The sequence below is a fragment of the Pelodiscus sinensis genome, chromosome 6, assembly GCF_049634645.1.
Source record: "Pelodiscus sinensis isolate JC-2024 chromosome 6, ASM4963464v1, whole genome shotgun sequence".
Taxonomy (NCBI): domain Eukaryota; kingdom Metazoa; phylum Chordata; order Testudines; family Trionychidae; genus Pelodiscus; species Pelodiscus sinensis.
The window spans coordinates 51,950,735-51,971,848 of NC_134716.1; the positions used below are offsets into that span (position 1 = coordinate 51,950,735).

Consider the following 21,114-nt stretch of genomic DNA (forward strand, 5'->3'; position numbering starts at 1 on the left):
TTTGCACAGAAACAGCAAAAAGGCAGTTCCCTGCCAGGAGGCCATTGCGGGGCAGGGGGGGGGGGGGGGGAGGAGTGGTGGTGGTGGTGTGTCTCCCAAAGAAGGGCTTGTGCTTCTCATTGTAAAAGTTTTAACAAAATGGGCAAGACAATGTATATGGTTGAACTATTTTTGCTCATTTGCCCTCCTCTAAAAACAGTCTTTTCCTATGGCGGATACCCAGCATACAGATTTTCACCCTGAAGCACTTTTAAAGTTTGTCACAGTTCTAAATAACTAAAACCAGAGCCATATAATAGGGAATGCCAGATAACCTATCATAAATACCACTACCTGCTCTAGTTGTAACAAGAAAGCCCCCCCATCACCCAAGCTACTGCATGTAAGAGGATCCCATGCCTATATAACCTTTAGTCCCACTGACATCAGTTTGCATGGCTGGAATCTAAATGTTGTCAATGAAGTGGAATTTACTTTAACAGTATTTAGGCCTTTCCACAACAGCTTTGCCAGCGAAATTTCCTTTAGAAAACCTTTTAAAAATGGCTGGGCCATATTTGATATTATTTTGGGGGATGCTTTCAACTATCCCATGCAGAATGCAGATGACACTGTCTTTTTGTTTATTTTATTGGCGGACTGGCGCTTTACTTGGGCAGGAAAACAAAGCGGAGCAAAGACCTTCTTTGTGGAGGAGCAAGAGCTTCTCGAAGTCGGACCCCGCGGGCAGGAGGCAGGGCGAGCCTGGAGAGGTGAGTAAAACTCCGGGGGAGAGCGCGAGGCCGTGTCCCGCCGGCCGGGGGCGCCGAAGCGGCAATGGATGACGGATGCAGGCAGCAGTGTCAGGAAGTTGCTGGTCCAGCCCGTGTGCGGGTCCCCGGGGAGCGGCCGGGGCGGAGCAGTCGCTGCTGGGGGAGCAGGGAGGGCCGGGCCGCTGCGCACGAGCCGGAGAGGAGACTCGGTCCCCAGGCAGCCCTGCCCGGCTGGCGGCAGAGGGCCGGTGCGTTAGCAGCTCTGCGGTGCCCCTGCTCGGCTACCCTGGAGCCCGGCGCTGCGTTGCCTGGAAGAGACCCCGGGTGAAGCGCCCGCCCAGCGGGACTGGGCAGCGCCCGCTCGCCTTCTGGAGCCACCAGCACGCTTGAGCGGGGCGCGCCGCCGCGTCTCTGCACAAGCGGGCGGGTGTCGGTCGGTGGAGCCGGTGTAAACCTCACAGCCCCCAGCCTGGGCCACACAGGTGAGAGCAAGAGAGGCCCTGTGGCGTAGTGATAGCCCGTTCACGGCCAGGCGCTGGCAGCAGAAGAGCTTTTGACAAATTACTCCACAAAAGGCGGGATTTTTTTTTTTCAAAGAAAAGTTGCTCCCTACGTGGTGACCAATATGAGTCGTTCCCCCAATAATACAGTCAGAGCCGTGAACTAAGTGATCCTAAATCAAAAGTGGCTGTCTGGAGACGCTGTCTTTCCACCATTGATTTCATAGGCTCCCCGTGATTGAGACACCTACTCCGTTTCCCCTCGGAATTTATTATTCCCTGTTATTTGTATGATTGTACCCAGGTACTCCAGTCTTGAACCAAGACCCTACTGGGCTAGGTACTGAACCAACCCTGCCGGAAGGAGCTTACAATCCAAATACAAGGCAGCAGAGGATGGCTGCATAAAGATGAACTGCAAGAAGAAATACAAAGAATCAATATTTCAGCCAGTGGCCTCAATATCAAGCAAGGTACCTCTTGTGGTCGTTATAAGCATCGTGGGAAAGGGGAGTTTGCAGATGGGTTAGGAGGAGGAGAAGAGATAATGAGTTTTGGAGAAGTTTATGGGAGCTGCCTTTTCAGGCATAATGGAAAGAAGCATGCAGGTGTGTGTAAACAAGTGAGCAATGGAAACTAATGTTGCGGGCCAGCTGAAAACAGCAAAGGGACTTTCAGTGCTGAATGAGAACAGATAGGGAGAGTGGGGACAGTTAAGGCTACATTTTAGTCATGGATATTATTAGTGAAAATCATGGACAGATCACAGGAAGTAAACAAACATTCACAGCTGCTGACCTGTCTAACTCCTACTATAGATTAAGGATATAAAAGTGTAACTGATCAAATGGTTAACTGATAAATATGAGCTTATTGGTTTCTGTAACCATTACACACGGGCTTCTAGCCCCGCTCCACTTCAGTGCAGGGCGGGGGCTGGAAACGGGGTGTCAGATGGTGCACACTGGGAGCTGGCTTAAAAGCTGACTCCCAGCACACACTGGACCCTGGGGACCCAGCTACTGCCCCCCATTGCTGCCTCTGTATCAGTGGCAGCAGCCAGCTCCCCAGGAGTGGGCTGGCAGGTGCAAGCTATTACACATTAGGAGCCGGCTTCTGGCTAGGGATATTAAATATCGGTTAGTTGAATAGTTGAGTAACCTCATGAAATTTGATCAGTTAGTTGACTATCTATAGTCCCCGGGGCCAGCAGCCAGTGTATCAGAGGCAGCAGCGCAGGGTGCCAGGTGAGGGGAGGCAGTTTAAAAACCAGTTCCCCTTGTGGACTGGACCACCTGCCTGTCGCCCTGTGCTGCTGCTTCTCCCTGTTTAGGTGCGATCTGAGCTCCCAGACCCAACGTGAGCCAGAACTGAGGTGGGCTGCCTGCCCAAACAGCTCTTAATACACTTGAAATGCAGAGCTGAAACTGGGGTAAGTCTTGGACCCAGCATGAGCCAGGACTGAGCTGGCCATCTGCCTACCTGGCTCCTAATACACTTGAAATGCAGCCCCGCAGCAGGGTTCGGTCCTGGACCCGTCGCAAGCCAGGATTGAGCCAGGCTGCTGGCCAGCCTGCTAAAAAAATTTACTGGCAAGGTGAGCGGGAGAGGGAAATGTGTGTAGTCTAAAGCAAAAGCTTATAGGTTAATGCTAATTGGTTTATCAACTATACTATTACATCCCTATTTCTGGCATACACCGACTCCCGCCTTGCGGGCTCTGCAGTATAAAGATTATACTGCAGAGTCCACAGCACATCCTGCTCCCAGCGTGCACTGGCTGCCAGCCCTGCTCTCAGGGAGCTTGCTGGGCTGCAGACTCTGCAGTATAAGCTTTATGCTGCAGAGCCCACAGTGTGTAACGGCTAGGATTTTTTTTAATGGTTACATGGTTCCCTAGTTAACCACTTTTTAACATCCCTTACTATAAATACCCCAGTAGTGCTTTGTGGAGTTAAGGGGCGCTGCTGCTGCTCCAGTGTCCCCTGGGGCGCACACTACTTGGGGCCATCCAAGCAGCAGTCAGTGCGTCTGGTCCTGGATCTGTCCCAGCTGCTCAGCCACACTGCAGCTGCAGAGGTCAGAGATTCCACAAAGTCACATAATCCACAACAGACTCCCAGCTTTAGGGATAGTCTGGAAGGGCTTTGAAAGGGAAGATAAGTTTATGTTTAGTATGCTAGAAAAGGTGGAAGTGAGTAGACGGATATCAGTGAGAGGGTGAAATGGTCAAAGTGACAGGTCAGGAAAATTATCTTTGCAATAACATTCTGACTGTATAAGAGCAGGCCAAGATTGCATTTGTGAAAGCAACAGAAAAAGATGTTGCAATAATAGACACAAAATGACCGGACAAAAATTTTAGGTTTGTGGATGGATTGGAAAGGCTATAGCTTATGTAGAAAGAATCTGCAATACAGGCAGCCCCCGGGTTACGTGCAAGATAGGGACTGTAGGTTTGTTCTTAAGTTGAATCTGTATGTAAGTCGGAACTGGCGTCCAGATTCAGCCGCTGCTGAAACTGACCGCCAGTTCTGACTTACATACAGAATCAACTTAAGAACCCCAAGCGTCCCCAAGTCAGCTGCTGCTGAAACTGATCAGCAGCTGATTCCAGGAAGCCCGGGGCAGAGCAACTCTGCCTCAGGCTTCCTGTAGTCAGCGCTGGTCAGTTTCAGCAGCAGCTAAATCAGGACGCCTGGGGCAGAGCAGCTGGGGTGCTGCTGGGTTGCTCCAATAGCACCGCTCCTCGGCACTACTGGACCAACCCAGCAGCACCCCATCTGCTCTGCCCCAGGCGTCCTGATTCAGCCGCTGCTGAAACTGACCAGCAGCGGCTGAATCAGGACCAGAGCAGCTGGGGTGCTGCTGGGTTGGACCAGTAGCGCCCAGAGCGGCGCTGCGGGACCAACCGGCAGCACCCCAGCTGCTCTGCCACAGGCGTCCGGAGAAAAGCCTAGTCTGCTGGGGGGTGGGGAGGCGTACTAGCTGCACCCCCCCCCCCACCCCAGCAGACCAGGAAGACGCGGGCGACGGACCGAGACGCACCGCGGTCCCGCCGCCTGGGTCCTCTGCGGCTTTGCTCCCCGTCTCCCTGGTCTGCTGGAGACCAGCAGACCAGGGAGACGGGGAGCAAAGCCTCTGAGGACGCCGGCAGCGGGACAGCCGCGGGGCGTCTGGGCTGTCCTGCTGCCAGCTTCCCCCGTGGCTTTGCAAAGCCTCAGGGAAGCCGGCAGCGGAGCAGCCCAGGCGCGCCTGGGGTGCCCCGCTGCCCGAGCCCCCCCCGCCGCTTTGCAAAGCCTCGGGAAAGCCGGCAGCGGAGCACCCTAGGCGCACCTGGGCTGCCTCGCTGCCCGAGCCCCCCCACCGCTTTGCAAAGCCTCGGGAAGCCGGCAGCGGAGCAGCCCAGGTGCGCCTGAGGTGCCCCACTGCCCGAGCCCCCCCCGCCGCTTTGCAAAGCCTCGGGAAAGCCGGCAGCGGAGCAGCCCAGGTGCGCCTGAGGTGCCCCGCTGCCCAAGCCCCCCCCCCCGCAGCTTTGCAAAGCCTCGGGAAAGCCGGCAGCAGAGCACCCTAGGCGCGCCTGGGCTGCCTCGCTGCCTGAGCCCCCCCGCGGCTTTGCAAAGCCATGGGGAAGCGGGCAGCGGGACAGCCCAGGCGCACCTGGGGTGCCCCGCTGCCCGAGCCCCCCCGCCGCTTTGCAAAGCCTCGGGGAAGCCGGCAGCGGAGCAGCCCAGGTGCGCCTGAGGTGCCCCGCTGCCCAAGCCCCCCCTTCGGCTTTGCAAAGCCTCGGGAAAGCCGGCAGCGAAGCACCCTAGGCGCGCCTGGGCTGCCTCGCTGCCCGAGCCCCCCCGCGGCTTTGCAAAGCCGTGGGGAAGCCGGCAGCGGAGCAGCCCAGGCGCGCCTGGGGTGCCCCACTGTCCGAGCCCCCCCGCCGCTTTGCAAAGCCTCGGGGAAGCCGGCAGCGGAGCAGCCCAGGTGCGCCTGAGGTGCCCCGCTGCCCAAGCCCCCCCTTCGGCTTTGCAAAGCCTCGGGAAAGCCGGCAGCGGAGCACCCTAGGCGCGCCTGGGCTGCCTCGCTGCCCGAGCCCCCCCCGCAGCTTTGCAAAGTCCTCAGAGGCTTTGCTCCCTGGACTGCTCCGCTGCCGGCTCCCCGCGGCTTTGCAAAGCCCCTCCGCGGCTTTGCTCTGCGTCTTCCTGGTCTGCAGACCAGGGAGACGCAGAGAAAGCCCCAGAGTACACGGGCGGCAGGACCGCGAGGTCCCGCAGTCCATGTACTCTGGGGCAGCCCCGTTCGTAACTGCGGATCCGACATAAGTCGGATCCGCGTAAGTCGGGGACTGCCTGTACTTAGAACTAGAGATGTCAATGTGCAGTCGACTACCCGATTTACTGATAAGCCAGGGCTTATCAATTAATCCTGTCAACTACACATACTTCCCCGCTTGTAGCCTATGTACAGGGACAGTGGCAGCTGGCTTCCCACGAGCACCAGATCCCACAGAGCTGATTCCTGGCTTGCACCCAGTCCTGCTACCCATCATCTCTGGGTGCGAAGATACTGTCAGTGTACTCCCATTTACAGCAATTGTTGAGCATTGGGTTTCCTCATCCCAGTACTGCTCTTTGTCCAGGGGTGGGCAATAATTTTGGCATATTGTCATGAGCTGGCTGCACCCCTGGAAGGGGTGGGTCCTGGGCAAAAGGGTCAGGGCTGGGGACTAGACAACTAGAGTTGTCTGGTGCTGGAGGCTTTGAATTAAAAATACAGCAGAGTTTGCGGCTCTTGGCCCCTCTGTTACTACATTGCCTGGCAGCTTCCCAGGGTTGCTATGTCTATTTAAGGGCTTGCAGCTCAAGGTCCAGCACCTGCAGCCTGAGCCACCATCCGGAAATTTGGTGGTCAGGCTACCGGATATAAATAGAAAGCACCCAGAGTCTGCGGATCGGATCAAAATTGTTAGGCGGGCAGCATCATACCCAGCCCTGCCTTTGTGTCTGCTTCAAAGACTTTCCTTCATGCCAGCATCAGCCAAGTAGAATATCAGGTAAAAAGGACCAAATTAATAGCAAATTTATTTCCATTTGTAATCAGAGCTAGGTTTGAATCAGGAACTCCAGGGGAAAGGCTATTCTAATGCAGGACCCAGCTGAGCCAACAGTCTGTTTTCTTACATTCAATGACTGCATGCTTTCTTCACTGCTTATAGTTAGCACCTTCTTCACCACTTCTGTTCCTTTTACCATATTCAGTGTATGGATCTAGATTTACAGACTGAAGAGCTAATGGAGAATAAGTATGTAACCATTAAACAATAGTTTCTGGAAAAGTAATGGTGACTTTTCTAGAAAACTCAGAGGTACACAACACACAAAGTTGCACTGGTGTTTGGCCTGTGATGCATGGATTTCTGAAATGTGCAAACAGCTATGCTAGTGTGCAGTAAAAAAAGTAAAGACAGTCTGCTTCTGTCTGTCACAGTTCCTGTTTTTAGCTACAAATCCATATTAGACATCTAGATTAGAGAAGCTGCAATCTGCTCTTTTATTCAAATTGAACATAGATTATATGATCCTGACAAGTTAACAGGTCAGTCCCTTGCATGAAGGTACAGGTTGAACCTCCTAAATCTGGGACTCTCTGGTCCAGCAACATCCGTGGTGGAAGTGTGAGTGTGAGCCTGCTGGAAGTCCAGCGGCCAGGAGCCCCAGCCTGGCGGGGCAGCAGTGGGGCTGGATCCTGAGCTCAAATCCTACAGTGCCAGAGCCCAGTTGGAGTGGAGCCAGAGCGGAGCCAGGTGTGGGGAGAGAAGGACCTTCCCTGATCCACAAAATTCCTTCATTCAGGACTGGTCAGGTCCTTAGGGTGCTGGATCAGGGAGATCCAGCCTCTACTTGTGATTTATCCAGGGAAGCGCATTAAGCCTTTGTTACCCTTTTTGCTCAGTTCAGCTGCTGCCGCTGTTACCTTGTGACTCATTTTTTGCTGAAGCTCACTCACTAGGTTCTTGCCATTTTGATGCCGGACTATCGGGAGTGCCGGACTATTGGATGCTGGACTATTGGAGCTATACTGTAGTTCAATTTATCTTTCTGGAACATGAAAGGAGACAAGCGTTATCTAATTTGTCAAGTTACCATTTCTTTAAAGTATGGAGAAAAGGCGATTTTGGCATTAGCAAGCTTCTTTGCTTCCTGTTTATGTATTGCTGATTGTGAGAAGGATCTGTAAATGGAAAAAAAGGTCCTTCAGAATGAGTGAATTGAAAGGTTTTTCACTAATTGTTAGCAGCTTAATTTCATTATATAAAAAAACACCCACAAAAATCCCATATATAGACAAGCCACAGATTTTTTTCCACATTGAGTGAAATCTGTGGGGCATCTGTGCAACATTTTCTTTTCCCTATTATAAACTGAGAAGTAGAGAAGGATTGATACAGATTGGACTTTTGCATTCTGTATATCAGTGGAACCAGTGCAGTTTACCTACCAGTGGGGCAGAGCCGGCTTAGTGAACTGCTTGGTCTCATATGGAATCCCAGATGTTGTAGAGCAACTCTGCACTACAGTGTTACCAGCGCTGATGCTGCTGCTGTTTATCTACAGCATGTCTGGTGAAGATATGCTGTGCGGATGGGAGAGCATCTCCTGACAACGTAGCGTCAATGTGGACAATGCAAAACTTGTATCACGTTGGAAGGAGTCGTCTTTCACACCCCTGTTTGATATAAGTTAGGTCCACTTAAGCAGTAGTGTAAACCTGCTCCAGATTTACCTGAATTCCTGTGTGAATTGGTAAGAATGTATGTGGCCCAATGACTGACATCAATATCAGGAGTATTTCTCTTTTATTACATTGCTGCTGATAGTTGGGAATGTGAAATGTGGTTCCTGTCTTTCAGCACGTTCAATAAGCTGTTATTTTATTTTTATCCAAAACTTCCTTTTATTTCACCAGAAGGAGAATTAACTTAGAAGTCGATACAGAGAGCCTCTACTGGGCCAGATCCTCAAGAGTGCTGCAGGGGCTATGGTTGCTTTGTGCTGGGCTTGTTCCCTAGTGTAGGTTGGGGCGGCTATTCTAACTTATATTAGCTTCCCTAAGGGACTGTTTGGGCAACCAGGGACCTCAAGAGTTTAGGGGAGCCTGAGCTATATCCTCTGTTCTGTGACATCATACTATCTGATGGCATTTCCCCCCACCCCACGTGTTTTAGAGGTGTTTTGTGGCATTAAAGCAGCCCAGAACGAGTGGATTAGAGCTTACAGTTGGGGGTATTGATTTTAATGGAGTTACTTACAGTTTATACATGTATAACTGCTGAGTAGGACCCCAGTATCTCACATGATGCAAGCACATCAGAGTCCAGGGTTCCTAGTGTTCTGTAGAGTAGGGCACGTATTCCTCTTTCGAAAGAGGAATGTACAGTAGACTTCCCATAATCCAGAACCTATGGGACCTAGGTGGTGCCGGATTATCAAATATGCCGGACTATCAGGAGTTACTATAAGCTAGTTATATATACTGTATACATTATATACTGTATATAAAGTATTCTTAACCCTTTTTATTGTACATACTGTAATGTTTTAGTTTTTTTAAGCCTTTTTTACCTTTTTTGCTCAGTTCAGCTGCTGCCGCTGTTACCTTGTGACTCATTTTTTGCTGAAGCTCACTCACTAGGCTCTTGCCATTTTGATGCCGGACTATTGGATGCTGGACTATTGGAGTTTTACTGTAAATGAAGCAAATCGAAAGTGCAAATGAAGTGTGGATTTAAATATCCCGTGCTTCATTTGCATATTTGCATCCAAGCACTTTTTCAAAAAAGGGTTTTTCAAAAGTGAAAGTGCAGTCTAGATGGGGGGTTCTTTCAATAACAACAAAAAAAACCCCACACTTTTTTGAAAGAACCTGTACTCCTGAAAAAATGAGGGTAGCTGTAGTCTTCCTTGCTACAGTCTTGTCTGTTGCCAGCTTTCTAACTTTATACTAACCCAGCTTCTTCCTCTAATCAGGCATTGTGTCTTCAGCCTAAGCCCCTCCTGTGTGGTTTATCAAACTAATTGGCCCTTTCTCAGCTTCCTTTTGGGGCTGGGGTAGGGTGAACATCCTGTCATACTGCTTAAGAACTTCTTGCCAGTACTAATGGCACCATTGCGCACCACAGTCACCTGGAGCTTTGTGGTGAGAACAAGAATCCAACTCAGATCCTCCTGTCCTGAAGACCCTGCCAGTTGAGTTACAGGAGAAAGTCTGAGCACCATAGAACATTTGACACACAGTGGAGCAGCTGATTCCATCCGGAAGTGGTAGTGGAACACCGTCACAACAGCTTATGCATTACAATGTATTTCATTTCAGACTCCTTCTTTTGCATGTTTGAGACAAGTCCAAATTCTACAAATTAACCACTTCTGTACGGTTGTGATTTAGCATAGTCAATATAACTTCCTTTTTTTAAACACATATAACACCTATTAGTGCACACATTTGGCTTAAAGCTCTCCTGGGAGCATGGCAAATTGTTCTTATGTTGTTCCCCTCAAAAAAGACAAAGGTCCTAGACAATGCAGGATGATGAGTCACTAATTAGTATGGTTTTTCATTTAGTAAGGAAATTAAGTTTAGTATAAAGTTCATATTCACAGTTCTTCCAATATATTATTTTGTTCAATGTGTAATGGGAGGGTCTTTTGGCCAAATTACCTCTCTGCAAAGTCTTTTCTTCTTGGAAATAGCTTCTTAAAGCTAAAGGAGAAGTTATCTTGCCCATCTAACACATTGAGCATTAATACTGTAAAGTAGGACTCAGTCAAAGATTAGGACACATTTCAACTCCATTCTATTAAATAGGGTTCTTGGAATATGCTTTTCACACATAGCTTAGTATGCCTTTTACTATGGGTTGTACCCCATACTTAATACAGCCTTCAAATTCATTCAAATGAAATCTGAAGTTGTCATCTGTGGTTTGTAAAGCAAATATAAATTTTGTCCAAGTAAGAACATTAGGATTTGGCTTTATGTAAAATGGGTGACTTGGCCTAGTAGTTTCTAAAGAATAAGTATCCAGAATAACCACAGTCTGAATTGACACCTTTGATGATAATCTTAATATACAGAGGCCACAGAATGAACAGGCATGGAGAAAAAAGTCTCTTTTGAACCCTACAGGTGATCCTTAGAAGCCAAGTTAAGATTCATTGGTGGTATGAACTATTATGGAGAAAGCAGTAGAGCTATTCATGCTCTTATAACAGTGAAGGTTTTCAATATCCTATATGGCATACTGCACTTGCACTAAATTCACTTAAAAATATCCCAAACAGACCCTAAACCCATCAGCATCTTTCATAAATTAGTTTGCTCTGGTAGAAAGAACCAGACAGTTTGCATGCTCTTAACATGCTCTTACAAAGATAACCTTGTCTGTAGTTTATTTTTTTTTAGCCTGCCACAGGAAGAATTATTTTAACATTTTGATTAGATACATAACTAGTTTGATGGAATAATTTTGAGTAAGTAGAATATTTTGTATCAAGCAAATCAGCAAGATGAAAGTGGTTCAAAGCATAGCACTTCGCATTCTGTTACTATTGTGTAATTCTTAGTGGCATATGTCTAGTTGAAACTTTGCAATGTATTTGTCAGCGTTTGTGTTAGAGACTTTTGCAAAGGCACAGCATGTAGCAAGAAAATGAAATCTAAATGTTAAATAGAGCTTTATGGATTATATTACATTGATAATATGTCTGCTGCATTGTAAACTTTTTTAAGATTAATACGTGAAGTCTGGGAACACAGAAGTGTTGTGAAAATTGTTTGCTTGTGTTTGTATTTCAGAACTGCTTTGGAACCACTACTTCTGCCTTCTAATTAGATTTTATGAGATATATTTTGGTACCTTGCATGTAATTTCTGGTTTTTGTTCTTGTTTTAACAGGCTAAAAGATGCTTTGGTTTCAGTATGCAGCAAAGCAGCTAGAAAAATATTCTTCTAGTCCACTGTGGAAACAACTGTGTGCAGCCACTACAAATAGACCAGTGTTAACTTTGTTCACCAAGGTAACCTAGCTGATTCCAGGCTCCACACAGTGCTGCTGCTTTGAAGTATCTTCCTTTTCTCTCCACCCCCCTTCCGCTCCCACGACTTGCTGCCTTTATCTGATTGAGGTAGCAAGGGAGGGGAGAGCGATTAGTTGACCATCTTGTCAGCTATCTGATAAGCATTTGCTTATTGGATAGTCGACTAGTCCTTCACATCCCTACTGTGTACTGGCTTCTGACTTCCCCTTCAACCTCCGTGCTGCTGCCGCTTTATCAGAGGCAGCAGAGAGGGGAGCAGGGGCTCTGCAGGAGCCAGTGCTCGTGGGGAGCCAGCTTTTAAGCTGGTTCCCCCCAAGCACCACTCCTGCCTGAACTCCTACATTGCTGCCTCTGTGGCAGGAAGGGACAGGTGGCTCCATGGAAGATGGCATGCGCAGGGAGCTGGGGTAAAAGCTGGCTCCCCGTGGGCATTGATTCCCGCCTCCCAGTACAGAAGCAGCAAGTGAGGCGGGAGTGCATGTAACCATTAGCATTAATCAATGAACCCTTATTGAGCCCTCAGGCTTATTGGTTAATCGTGTAAACAAATACATGCTAACATCCCTAACACACATTCCATTGATTAAGAAACAAGTGCTGAGTTCTTTCTTTTTGTAGAAAGTCTGCAAATTTGTACAGTAAAACTCTGATGGTCCGGCATCTGATGGTCCGGCATTCCTGATGGTCCGGCACCATCAGGAACCCGGAAGTGCTCTGGGCAGCCGGACCATTGGAGCTGCTCTGCCCCCAGCTTCCCAGATTCAGCCGCTGCTAAAGCTTACCAGCGGCTGAATCGGGGAAGCCGGAGGCAGAGCAGCTGGAGTGCTGCCAGGTAGGTCTCGTAGCGCTGCCCGTCGGGGCTGCTGGACCAACCCGGCAGCACTCCAGCTGTCCCCGATTCAGCCTCTGCTGAAACTGACCAGCGGCTGACTCCAGGACACCTGATCAGTTTCAGCAGCAGCTGACTTGGGGACACTGGGGTAGAGCAGCTGGAGTGCTGCCGGGTTGGTCCAGTAGCGCCGCTCCTTGGCGCTGTGGAACCAACCTGGCAGCCCTCCCAGCTGCTCTGCCCCAGGCGTCCTGATTCAGACGCTGCTGAAACTGACCAGCGGCTGACTCCAGGAAGCCCAGGGCAGAGCAGCTCTCCCTCAGGCTTCCTGGAGTCAGCCTATGGTCAGTTTCAGCAGAGGCTGACTTGGGGACACCTGGGGCAGAGCAGCTGGGGTGGTGCCGGGTTGGTCCAGTAGCGCTGCTCCTCGGCGCTGTGGGACCAACCCGGCAGCACCCCAGCTGCTCTGCCCCAGGCGTCCCAAAGAGCAGCTGGGGTGCTGCCGGGTTGGTCTCGCCGCGCCAAGGGTCGTTGCTACCAGACCAACCCGGCAGCACCCCAGCTGCTCTACTGCAGGCGTCCCCAATTCAGCCGCTGCTGAAACTAACCAGCAGCGGCTGAATCAGGGATGCCAAGAGCAGAGCCAGACTATCGGAAGGGGGGGCTATGAGGAGTCTGGGGTGGCATCCCCCCCACCCCAGACTCCTCATAGCCCCCCCTTCCGATAGTCCGGCATATCTGATAATCCGGCACCCCCTGGGTCCTAAAGGTGCCGGATTATCGGAAGTTTACTGTAATATAATTTAACTGTTTTCCAGGATGGGTATAAACACAAACATGACTCGATGTGGCGGGAGCCTCTGCAGTCTCATCTTCTCTAAGCAACTTCACTACAGTTTACACTTAACATAGAAACTTTGCATTGACTATTTAATTAGTCAGTTACCTGATACTTAACATCCTTAGTACAGCTTTCATAGAGCTGCCTGCCCCCCATGCTGCTGACTCTGTATCAATGGGAGTGCGGGGAGGGCAGATGGGAACTGGTGCTTGCCGGGAGCCTGCTTAAGCCTGCTTAAGTCCCCCTGCGTGTACACACATAACCGCTAAACAAAACATGTTTGATAACATCCCTATTATGTGAGGAAACATACTTTGAAGTCCCAGCTCTGTGTCTGCCATCTGATCCTGCAGTGTGCTTTTTCATAATCTAGAGGATGGTAATGTAGGTAGTATTGGAAATAGAGATTAATAATTAGACATGCATGATCATTGTGCATAGATATTGCTTAGCAGTTTGAAATTCTGTGATCAAATTTCTGATGATAAAGCTGAAACCGTTTTCTAATCTGTCCTCTTCTGTTCAATACATGCTTAAGGCAGTGGTTCTCAAACTGCAGTCTGAGATGGAGGACCACTAGTGGTCTGTGGGTGCCTTCCTGGTGGTCTGCAGCTCAAGCTGAGCCCCGCTCTTCATCCCTCTGCATTGGGGAGCCCACACTGGCACTCCAGCCTTGCCCTCCACACCCCTGTGAGATTGAAGTGCCAGCTTCCTGCAAGGGAGAAAGAGAAAGCTCTGAGCCTTGCTGCGTGATCCAGCTCCTGGAGAAGAAGTGTTCAAGCCTTGCACTCCCTCTCCTCTGGCTGGGGAAACAGCAGCATGTGGGATCGCTGCCTGGAGGCTTTGCTTGCTGGTCCCATTGCCCAGATTCTGTGCCTGAGGCCGGGGTTCAGGATGCCGTGCCTGAGAGCGGTGTGGGACACGAAGGCAAATAACTGCCTCACCATCATCTCATGCCCAGCCCCTTGCATCCTACGGCTGAGATTCCTCATCCTCAGCTTGCCCCTGGCCAGGCACCCATTCCCAGCCTGCTCCTGCACCCTTCCCACTGGGCAGACACTCTACCCCCTTTTCCTGCACTCTACCTCCCATCCAGAACTCACCCCCTCCTGTACCCCACTTCCTGCCCAGATTACTCTCACTGGCAGCCCTGTCCTGCATACTGAAACCCCCATTTTTGTCCCAACCCAGAGCCTGGGGGGGGTCCACAAAATTCACTGACCCTGGAACCCCAGAAGAGTAAATCTGGCCATGGGGAAGCCCTGAATATTAGTCCTCCCTGTCCCTCTCTCCCAGTGGGGCTGAGGTCAAGGTTTTATTTTGTTCTGCTTCTCACTTGTGTGGTCCCCAGCTGATTTTTCTGTGGATCAGTGGCCCTTGACCCAAAAAAGGTTCCCCACCCCTGCCACAAATAAAGAAAACATAGGATCATTTTGTGTTGAATATTAAGTTAATATTTTACTTTATTTAAAATGAAGTTTGATAAACTAACATGTGAAAGTTAAAGTGCTTAGTATGTTTAATAATTTAAATTAATATTTTCTTTATTACTGGTTAAATTAAACCGTTCTCCCTAGCTGCAGCACTAGCAAATCATTCGGGTGTTATGTAATTAATGGCAAATTTCCATTAGCAACTGGTGGTTCATGGAAAGGTTTGCATTGAGCCAGGAGGGCTATGGGCCAAAAAGTGTGAGAACCACTGGCTTAAGGTAAAGTGCTTTTCATATCTCAGAATGTGGCATATCACTGGCAATTACAAAGCAAGATGATCTCACTGAACTGCAGGCTGCTTATAATAGATCAATTTGTGCTCTGTTAATCTCCACTCACGCAAGACTTGGGCGGGCTTTTTTGTTTGTTAGTAAGGATAGGCATAAGTATGAATGTATTGCCTCCCTATATATTTAAAAAAAACCTCTCTTCCCACAGGACAACAGTGACATTATCACGTCACTCTGCGTCCTGCAGATCCTCCTTCCTCAGTCACCTGACCTCCTCTCTGGCTAACCCCATTAGCTCAGAATGCGGCCTGTACCGCTGCAGCACTTCTCTGCCAGCCGAAGGGGACCAAGAGAACGCGGCCTGCATTGCTCTGGCCCTTCTCTGTCAGCTGGAGGTGGGCCGAGCGGCCTGGGATGGCTGTGGAGAAGGGAGTGTGGGCTGAAAGGCTCGGGCTGGCTGTTGGAATGGGGCAGGCAGAGGCCTGGGCTCCCCTCCCCAGCGGCGGAGGGTGGGGGCAAGAGGTTGTGGGTGGTGCAGCCTGCCGACTCCCAGAGATGGGAGGGGGGGAATGAGCGCAGTGAGCAGGAGGCACAGCCCCCTATAATAAAAAACTCTCCGCTTCTTGTGTTGCCCAGCACTTTGGATTTTTCTTCTGTATTAAATTCAAATTTCTTTGCAGCCAGATCAGTTGAGAACTTTCAGAAGGACACAAACATTTATACAAGCTCCTGAATGTCCCATTAAAGTAGTTGAAAGTCTGTTTGTAGTCACTCTTGGCTAGTCAAAGCACATAATTATTTCTGGGCATTTCTCCCATTGGAACTCAATGCTGGCTTTATTAAAGGAGTAGAGTGAACATAAGAATGGCCATGCTGGCTCAGACCAATGGTCCATCTAGCTCAGTATCCTGTCTGCTTACAGAGGCCAATGCCAGATGCCCCAGAGGGAGGGAACACAACCGGTAATCTTCACGTGATCTCTCTCCTGTCACCCATAACATAAAGTGCCATAACTTGCTTTGTTACTTGGCATTTGTCCAAACATAAGCTGGAAATGAAATAACGAGATAGTTCTAGATCCAAACCTTTACTTTATTTCAATACAGGATTGGTTTATTTAACTGTAGTTCAATCAAATAGGACATACTTAATCCATAATAAGTGTCTACATACACACTTGCATCAAAATAACTGAAACTGTGAATTCAGACTGATAAAAGCCTGGGCTAAACACATTGTTTCCCCTGTTAACTTAAATGTGTGATTCTGCATTTAGACTGGTGCAGTTTTGTGTGTGGACAGTATTAGATCAGGTTATCATGGCTTGCGTTGGTTTTAAGTTGTGTCTGTAAAGCTATGTCTACATAGCAGCTTTATTTTGGAAAAACTGACGTTATTTTGAAATAACATAGTCTGCGTCCACACAGCCATCAGTTATTTCGACATAATGTCAACATAATATTGAGATGGAGGACTTCTTACTCCAACTCCTGTAACTCTAAGGCTGTTTCTAGACTACATGCCTCTGTCGGCAGAGGCATGTAGATTAGACACATAGGCAAAGGCAAATGAAGCCGCGATTTAAATGATCGCGGCTTCATTTACATTTACATGGCTGCCGCGCTGAGCCAACAAACAGCTCATCAGCTGTTTGTCCGCTCAGCGTGCTAGTCTGGACGCTCCCCTGCCGACATCAAAGCCCTTTGTCGGCAGCCCCGTTATTCCTCATGGGATGAGGTTTACCGGGGCTGCCGACAAAGGGCTTTGATGTCGGCAGGGAGCGTCCAGACTAGCGCGCTGAGCGGACAAACAGCTGATGAGCTGTTTGTCGGATCAGCGCGGCAGCCATGTAAATGTAAATGAAGCCGCGATCATTTAAATCGCGGCTTTATTTACCTTTGCCAAAACAACAAATCTACATGGCTCCGTCGACGGAGCCATGTAGTTTAGACGTACCCTTATTGTAGGAAAAGGAAGTCAGAGGAAGAATGCTCTTTCTTGGACTTCCTGCTGTGTAGACAGTGCCAAAAGCCGAAATAAGCTATTTCGACCTCAGCTACACAATTGATGTAGCTCAAGTTGTGTAGTTTATTTTAGCTTTAGCTCTGCTGTGTAGACTTGCCCTAAATGTACAGCTTCGCTGATATAACATATCCAAAGTTCTAATGGTGTCCCCTTAGTAAGAGTGCATCTCTGACTTCCTTTCTGCACCTACCAGTTCATCTACCAGCTGCACTGTTTTAGCAATCTTCCTTTCAGTGACAGCCTATAGTAAATTGAGCATCCCATATGTTTAGTTTGAAGAGTTCAGTCTGTTACAATAGATTACATGCAGCAAAATTCTGTCAGTCCTTCTCAATTACACATACAATCAGTTGTTTCACCAGCTCTTTTCCACAAGTTATAAATAACACCTGATCTCACATTTACTGTCCTTTATCAGGTTGCATTGGATCACAAACATAGGGGCTACGTCTACACTGGCCCCTTTTCCGGAAGGGGCATGTAAATTTCATGAGTCGTAGTAGGGAAATGCGCGGGGGATTTAAATATCCCCCGCGGCATTTAAATAAAAATGTCCGCCGCTTTTTTCCGGCTTTTAGAAAAGCCGGAAAAGAGCGTCTACACTGGCCCCGATCCTCCGGAAAAAGTGCCCTTTTCCGGAGGATCTTATTCCTACTTTGATCCTCCGGAAAAGGGCACTTTTTCCGGAGGATCGGGGCCAGTGTAGATGCTCTTTTCCGGCTTTTCTAAAAGCCGGAAAAAAGCGGCGGACATTTTTATTTAAATGCCGCGGGGGATATTTAAATCCCCCGCGCATTTCCCTACTACGACTCATGAAATTTACATGCCCCTTCCGGAAAAGGGGCCAGTGTAGACGAGCCCTAAAGGTGTGTTTTCACAGCTTAGCCTACCCAAGCTAGCTTGACTTCAATTTGTATAGGTAACAGTAGTAGTGAAGAGAGCACAACATGGGCTAGTGAGCTAAGTGTGTATCTAGGTAGGGTCCATACTGCAGTTGTATTACCTGCTTTGTAGCCTATACTGCATTGTCTTCACTACTGTTACTCTCTCAAACTGAATTCAGGCTAGTTCATGTAGACTAGCTTCTGCACCTTTTACTGTATAGGCATACCCCAAGAAAGCTTTGAGGGTGTAGAAAGGAATAGACATTTGTCATCAGTGAACAGTACCTCATGGCAAAGAGACTGAACCATCATGTTTTTCTTGCTGTATTTTGTGTTGTTACTATATGTCTAATAATGTATACTAATGTGTATCTGGAGTGACTCCATGGAAGACAATTAAAAGTTCCAGACAGACACTGGGGAAGTTAATGTAGAAATCAACATTATGACTGTCCTATAACTTGACTTCAGAATCTCACAGTTGTGACGGGTAGAATCAAAATCTTAGTGTTGACCACATTAAAAGGGAGAGATTTCCTTTGTAAATGTATTTATGTAAAAGAAGAATTTACACTCTCCTCACTTTAATCATAGATTGAAATTTTGGAAGTGTGACAATGAGAGAATCAACATTAGGAGTAATCATAGCCTGTGACATATCTAGAAACAAGCTAACAGAATGATTTTCATGTCTTATTTATTCTTTTAAGTTCTACATATTTTGTTTTAGAATCCATGCCCGCTGTGTGATGAAGCAAAAGAAGTGCTTAAGCCATATAAAAACAGGGTAATGTAACAAAATACTATGTATATTATATAGAAAAAAAGTAGTTAATCAGGAACCTTCCTTTGTAAAGAAAAAATTGCTTGATTTTATTTGCATCCATTAGTCTTTCATGGGCAACCTCTTCAAGAAGGTTTAGTGCTGATTTCCATAAAACTCATTTTTTTAAACATTTTGAGACTCCGTAACTAAAGGAAGTGGTGACTCCAGTATTAGCAAAGCAAACCAACGTATACAATGTATACAGCTATTTTAAAAACTTTTGCTGCTATAATATCTCTCAGGTTTATAATACAGTTTGCAGCAAAACTGGTGTGCGGCAGGTCTCAAATATTCTTAGTCCTGGGTCAGCTGAAAGTACTTTCCAACCATTATGCTCCTCAACTAATTTCCTCTCAACTGTCTGAAATTTGAATACAGAGCAAGTGGTGCAAGCAATAGGGTTGGGTTGCCAACTTTCCTGACGGGACGGACTGGATACCATTTGCAGCACAGGCGTGTGATCGGGAAAGGTGGCAACCCTAGCAAACAGTAACAGACACAAAGAAAAGCTGGACTCATGAGCAAAACAGGAAATGCCTGTTGCCACCCGCAGAAAGAAAATGACTGAGATCATATGTGATAAGTTCTCCATTGGGGATTCAGGGCACCGTGCTGGGCTAAACATTCAAATTTTTAGAATGTTTGGAAGTATACAAGCAAAGTTTGTGGCTACATCCATTAAGTGCCTGCAAAATCTCAGTCCTGAGGAATTGCTGCAATTTTACCAAGTCTCCAAATGTAACAATTGTAGACTTTCCCTCCAGAACTAAAAATTTGTGTTTCTATGGGAGGACAAATATAGAGGCCTGCTGGAAAAACTGACCTATTTTGTTAAAGTAAATCTGAAATTTAATGAAAGACAGCATCTTTTTTTAAAAGAGTCCAATGTTATCTTTAACATTGTTTTTCTTTTCAAAGTTTATTTTGCAGGAAGTGGATATCACCCTTCCAGAGAACGCAGTGTGGCATGACAGATACAAGTATGACATACCAGTCTTCCACTTAAATGGGCAATTCCTAATGAAACATCGGGTAGATGTTAAAAAATTTGAGAACCAACTTGTGAAGCTAGAGTTTCAAAATGATAATCAATGAAGAAGATGCAGCTTTAGATTGAAGGGATTTTTAACAAATGGCTTGAAACGGTTGTAAAAATTATCAAACCACATTTTCTTTGGAATGTAATGTATATATTTAACATTCAGTGTTTAGCTATTTGATTTATATTCCATTTTGTAGTAATGATGAAGCCCATCTGACTGAATAGGAACTCTTCATCTTCATCTGCTATCCTTGATGGTTTTGTTTTTCAATGAGGGAGTAAGTGCTATTTCACAGCAGCAGATAAAATGAAATGCATTTTCAGATCATTTATACACCCTGCACTGATAATAAAGGGATGTTTAAGTTATGTCTGTATGAAGCTTCTTCTGTGAGACTTTCACACTGCAGCCCAAATGCTCATTTTGAAGTAGAGAGGAGAGCTGTTATAAGTAGGGAGGGGAATTTTAAAAATCCCACCAAATGTATATATACTTGGATAGAATCGTACCTTTTTAATACTTGGATTTAGTAGTTATTCACCCATGAAAACTGAATGTGTGTCATTTTTTTAAAAATTGGATAAACATATTACACTTAAGCATAAAATATCTGCTTATGTTAAACAGGGAGATTTGAGCTCTTTAGTACTCAAGTAAAAGTGTAAGTGAAAGTTAAATTAAACCAACAGGGCCCAATTTTTCCTTGAAACAAGATTTAACATTGCAAATATGCCTCTCTATGCTAGCTTCTGTTTTCATTTTACTCTCTGGAATTAAAACACCATAAGAGTTTCCTTGTAAATCTGCTGGCATGAGATAAGGTAGCTTCTCCTTCAGGCTCAGGTTACACTGTTAAAAAAGAAAACATGCTAGCATGTGGTTCTCTGCCATAATTAGGGATGCCCAACTATGGCATACAGGTTTTTTTCTTAAGTTGCCATGGGGCACAGAAAACATGATTCTCTAATTGTATTATGGGAGCAGTATTTGGATTTAGGGTAAACAGTCTTTTCAGTGTATAGATTGGCCCTTACATTCTCTTGCAAAACTCAGAAAACTGACATTTTATTCCCATCAGTGACTTCATTGTAACTTAACGTAGTGATTGGCAAAGAGGACACCTCTTCTTGCAGTGGGTCTGGCAGCTTCTATGAGTTCACAGCAAAGAATAATGTGGGTAGCTGCAATTCTTTAGTTAAATATGTTTGAGGAGGAGGATAAATTGAGAAAGTTAATTGTTCCTTAGGCTGAACAGTCTGAGAGTATGTCTACATTAGCCCCCTAGTTCGAACTAGGGTGGCTAATGTAGGCATTCAAACTTGCAAATGAAGCCCGGGATTTAAATATCCCAGGCTTCATTTGCATGTTCCCGGGCGCCGCCATTTTTAAATGCCGCGTAGTTCGAACTACCTACCCTTAAACTTCCTTGCAGGAGGAATATCGGTAGTTCGAATTAGGAGCTTTAATTCGAACTACCTAGTCCGTGCCGCGTATAGCCGCGGGCAGGTAGTTTGAACTACGTGGCATTTAAAATTGCAGCGCTCGGGAACATGCAAATGAAGCCCGGGATATTTAAATCCTGGGCTTCATTTGCAAGTTCAA

The 21,114-nt window shown here is 47.2% G+C and overlaps 1 protein-coding gene across 2 annotated transcripts; it reads left to right on the forward strand.

The window, feature by feature from the left end:
* Positions 1 to 651: 651 nt before the first annotated feature.
* Positions 652 to 19,880, forward strand: C6H5orf63 (chromosome 6 C5orf63 homolog). 2 transcript variants are annotated; one of them, XM_006130120.4, is made up of 5 exons: positions 652 to 752; positions 1,557 to 1,725; positions 11,199 to 11,320; positions 18,374 to 18,430; positions 19,388 to 19,880. In XM_006130120.4, the coding sequence occupies exons 3-5, from the start codon at positions 11,207 to 11,209 to the stop codon at positions 19,562 to 19,564; spliced, it is 348 nt and encodes a 115-aa protein (XP_006130182.1). In that variant the 5' UTR covers positions 652 to 752; positions 1,557 to 1,725; positions 11,199 to 11,206; the 3' UTR covers positions 19,565 to 19,880. The 2 variants fall into 2 exon arrangements, with proteins under 2 accessions (XP_006130182.1, XP_006130183.1); XM_006130121.4 differs by lacking the exon at positions 652 to 752 and adding an exon at positions 815 to 1,234.
* Positions 19,881 to 21,114: the final 1,234 nt, after the last annotated feature.